The following is a 3600-nucleotide window of genomic DNA, read 5'->3' on the forward strand; positions in this document are numbered from 1 at the left end:
CGTCAAGTTTATTACCTAAACAAAATGTGGTTTTCAATCGATAGGAATTATACTTTTGCTGCTGAGACACCGGTGAATATTATCTGGGCATTGAGAGTTATTTCTGCTAATTCAATAATTAATGGACCTTAACTCTTATGACGTGTTTGATTGAGAGGATTGGATAGTTGCAGACAGTAATAGAGAAGAAAAACAAGCTAAAATCTTGTTCCTTGTATTGTCTAATCTAGTACTGCGTACTAAATATCCCTAAGATTCTGAGGAAAAAGACATACTTCGACAAGCTATTTGATGCCTCAGCAACATCCAACTGTGAGGGCAAATATGCAGCATTTGGCGAACCTCTCATCTTTCTCAATCCATGTTTCTTGGACTGCCTGGCTACAGTGATGCCTTTGTCTACTTGGACATCCCTGACTTCATCTTTGGCTGAATGATTGCTTTGTGGCTCCACTAAACTCGGGATGGAGAAAGGGAGACCAGAGAATGATAACCTTCCTTCGGAAGATGAATGAGTGCTGCCTTCTGGGCTCATTTGAGTTGCCATATCCCGACGTGAAACATCCCACGAAACTGCAGCTTCATCCTTCTTGATGCTATCAGGTTTATCATCTAACCATTCAATTCACCAATGATGAAACAACAGATATTTAGTTAGCATAATCAGTGAGATCTTAATAACATATCGCAACTCTGACTCCAGTTTATACAAGACTAGTTTTGTAACGAGTGATTCAGGAACTTTGCCACAGATTCAGGTCTCAGGTCAAAAACTTCAAACGACCCAGAGCATCTGAACACGACAGTGGTTTAGGTATATTTACATGGAGATATATTCACACTGTTCCTCACACGCAGATAATTAAATGGTAAAACAACATATTGCCTCTGTTTGTATTAGATTGTGCCAATGCTTGAGCATTCGATCACATACAGAGGCCAAAAAGAAAATGAAGAGCTATATATACCTTGAGAGCTTGGCATTGAAGATTCACTTAGCATATCAGACAAGCCAGGCACGCTAGTTGATCGAGCCATGCTATTCTCAGGATAAAGAGAGTTCGACTTTGCAGAAATGCCAGCATCATAATGAATTGATAGGCCAGTAGGCACCAAGACCCCAGTTGTAAGTGGGGAACTGGCCACGAAATTCGTCACATTTCCATTTTCGAGCACAGGCATGGTGGGCGAATAATTGGATAAATACACAAGTCCTGGAGAACCCAGTGGGCCACTCTTCGACTTTGGTCGCCTCTGAGGCAGCACAATCGATGTCTTACCGGCACCATACCCCGAAAGTGGGCTCGTAATCCATCTCTCTGCGTCATCCCATTTTGAAGGCAGGGTCCTTCCACTATTAAATGGCATAAATGCTGCAGCATTAATATGCCTTCGGCTACTATTAGTAGGGATTGGAACTCGCTCGGAACTCCAACCCTTCGGAATTCCTCCCACATTATTATCACCATATTCTGGCGTTCCAGGGCTGGTATATGCACCCGAATTTCTTAATGTAGCAGAATTCCTCTTCATGACTGTCAGTCAGTTTAGTTCAACAAAGACCACATTGCTTCCTCAATCGTTCCAATCTAAAAGTTAGTCCTTGACCTAACTAATTCCATTGTGAAATAGACAGAGAGTTAGACCCAAATTCTTGAAAAATCAGAAACTTCGTGTTGCCAACTGTATCAGTATATATATATATTTGGAAAAAATTTTAAACCCTAAAATTTCGTTTTCAGAACTGCACAAAAATCCCACCTTTCATTTTCAGTAGAGCTATATTGTTATCCCTTCCCCAAAAATCCCAAATTTCCAGCTTCACACAAACACAAACACTGGCATACAAAAACATATGAAATTGGAAAATAATAAAAAAATCAAGAACATGAAAAGATATGGGTCAGAACTTACCTTTGATTGGGCCAGAACTTAAAAATGTTGAAGCTTTCAAAGTCTTTCTTGTTTACACTTTGTAATTCTTGCTTTTTGTCTCTCTTCTTGAAAACTTTCTTGTTTGCACGTTATGGACAAGGATATATGTATATTTTTTACTATAACAAGAACAGTAATGGTATGGATTAACTTTTTTTCTGCTGTGGGTCAAAAGTGAGTGGTTTATTCAAAGGAAGTTGTTCCGGTGTGAAAGCTCAGAATTGAATGGGAAAATAGTTTTGAGGAAATGTGCACAGGTTTCGGCTTCTATTCGGAGGACTCAGATTTGAGACACTTTTTTCCATTTGAAAATGGTGAATTAATTGTGAAGGAAAAGAGGGTCAGATTTTGTCCAGATGAGACTAAAAGTCAAGTTGGCAGACGTTGTCTGAAACTAAAATGCTGTCCCATGTGACAAAGACTNAGCAATTGGACAGGTCGAAAAGTAGTTGGATAAATCGAGCCATCTTTGTCCTTCAAATATAAGAGAGATATTTGATTACCATCGAAGATTGGACTTGAAAGCCCTATTCCACCTAAGGGATTCTCATTCCTAAGCAACACAATATATCCTTTCTTTCTGTGGCCTGACTGGAAGTCAAGCAATACTTAACGCCCTCTTGATCTCTAGTTGATCGACAAACTGGAAAAACAACCATTGCTATTAAACCAAAAGCAATTGAACTCAAAAGCAAACTTTGAGATTGAAATATTATTATTCGAAATTCAATGGATTCTAGTTCTTCCCTCTAATAAAACAAAACGGTGAATTCTATTAAAGAGAGCTGCCACCCTTTACCCTTTTCTTCTCATATGGATTGAAGCCGGCCTTAAGTAAAACAAATAATATTGTGAAAAAATATAATTAAATATTTGACCCTCATTTTAAAGCACATTAACAATATTTTTGAACGAAAATCATGATTAACAAGATTTACTGATTGATGAAATATTAAAAAATAAATATGTCATGAAGAATAAAGTAAAGGATAAAAAAGTGATGATGTAATTAAAATGTGATCTAATTATAGAAAAAATGTGGTGTGAATGTAATCACCCTTTATTTTATAAACATAATTGGTTAGAAATTACTTTTTTATCTATAACTTATTTTTATATATTTATAATTTAAATTGATTATAATCTACTTTCAGAGAAGCGCAAGTTGATGAAAGACATCTCATATCCCACGAAGTTTTCCAATAGCAAAATTTGTGGCTTGTTGGACTGTTAGTTACACTCGACCCAAAACAGACCACGTTTCACCGGCCCACTGATGCATTTTTTGGACTTTGGCGAATAAAGATTTGGGCTGGGCAGACGTCGACCCAGTATGCATCTACTTCTCCAGTTGGAGACTTCCAAACTAAATTATGCAGTGGAAAATTTCATATATAAGAAATTAACTATAACCCAATTCAAAATTAAGAAACAAGTTTCAAAACTTCAAAAATCTGTTATTATTAAAATTTATTTATTGAAAAGTTAATTGAAATTTTTTTTATTAATTAAATACATTAAAGTAACAATTCTATATAATTTAGTCACAAATTATTTCTCGATCACAAATCAAAAAATATATAGGTTACAATTTATTCGTTGGTCATAAATAAATTAAAAAAATTAGAAGTCAAAAAATTTATTTATTTGTCACAAATCACTAAT

General features: G+C 36.0%; 1 protein-coding gene across 2 annotated transcripts; it reads right to left on the reverse strand.

The window, feature by feature from the left end:
* Positions 1–7: 7 nt before the first annotated feature.
* LOC111401017 lies at positions 8–2274 on the reverse strand. Of its 2 annotated transcripts, none has more exons than XM_023028545.1 (3): positions 1915–2274; positions 969–1608; positions 8–612 (listed from the first exon to the last, which is right to left on the reverse strand). In XM_023028545.1, the coding sequence occupies exons 2-3, from the start codon at positions 1531–1533 to the stop codon at positions 227–229; spliced, it is 951 nt and encodes a 316-aa protein (XP_022884313.1). In that variant the 5' UTR covers positions 1534–1608; positions 1915–2274; the 3' UTR covers positions 8–226. The 2 variants fall into 2 exon arrangements, with proteins under 2 accessions (XP_022884313.1, XP_022884312.1); XM_023028544.1 differs by having other exon boundaries at positions 969–1612.
* Between the last annotated feature and the right edge of the window lie 1326 nt (positions 2275–3600).

The sequence above is a fragment of the Olea europaea genome, chromosome 10, assembly GCF_002742605.1.
Source record: "Olea europaea var. sylvestris chromosome 10, O_europaea_v1, whole genome shotgun sequence".
Lineage (NCBI taxonomy): Eukaryota > Viridiplantae > Streptophyta > Magnoliopsida > Lamiales > Oleaceae > Olea > Olea europaea.

Bases quoted from the DNA above. Each gene is read 5' to 3' on its own strand.
- LOC111401017 (XM_023028545.1), bottom strand. From the start codon at position 1,533: ATGAAGAGGAATTCTGCTACATTAAGAAATTCGGGTGCATATACCAGC. The intron at 613-968 runs GTATATATAGCT...TTGAATGGTTAG, and splicing joins TTCAATGCCAAGCTCTCAAG to ATGATAAACCTGATAGCATC.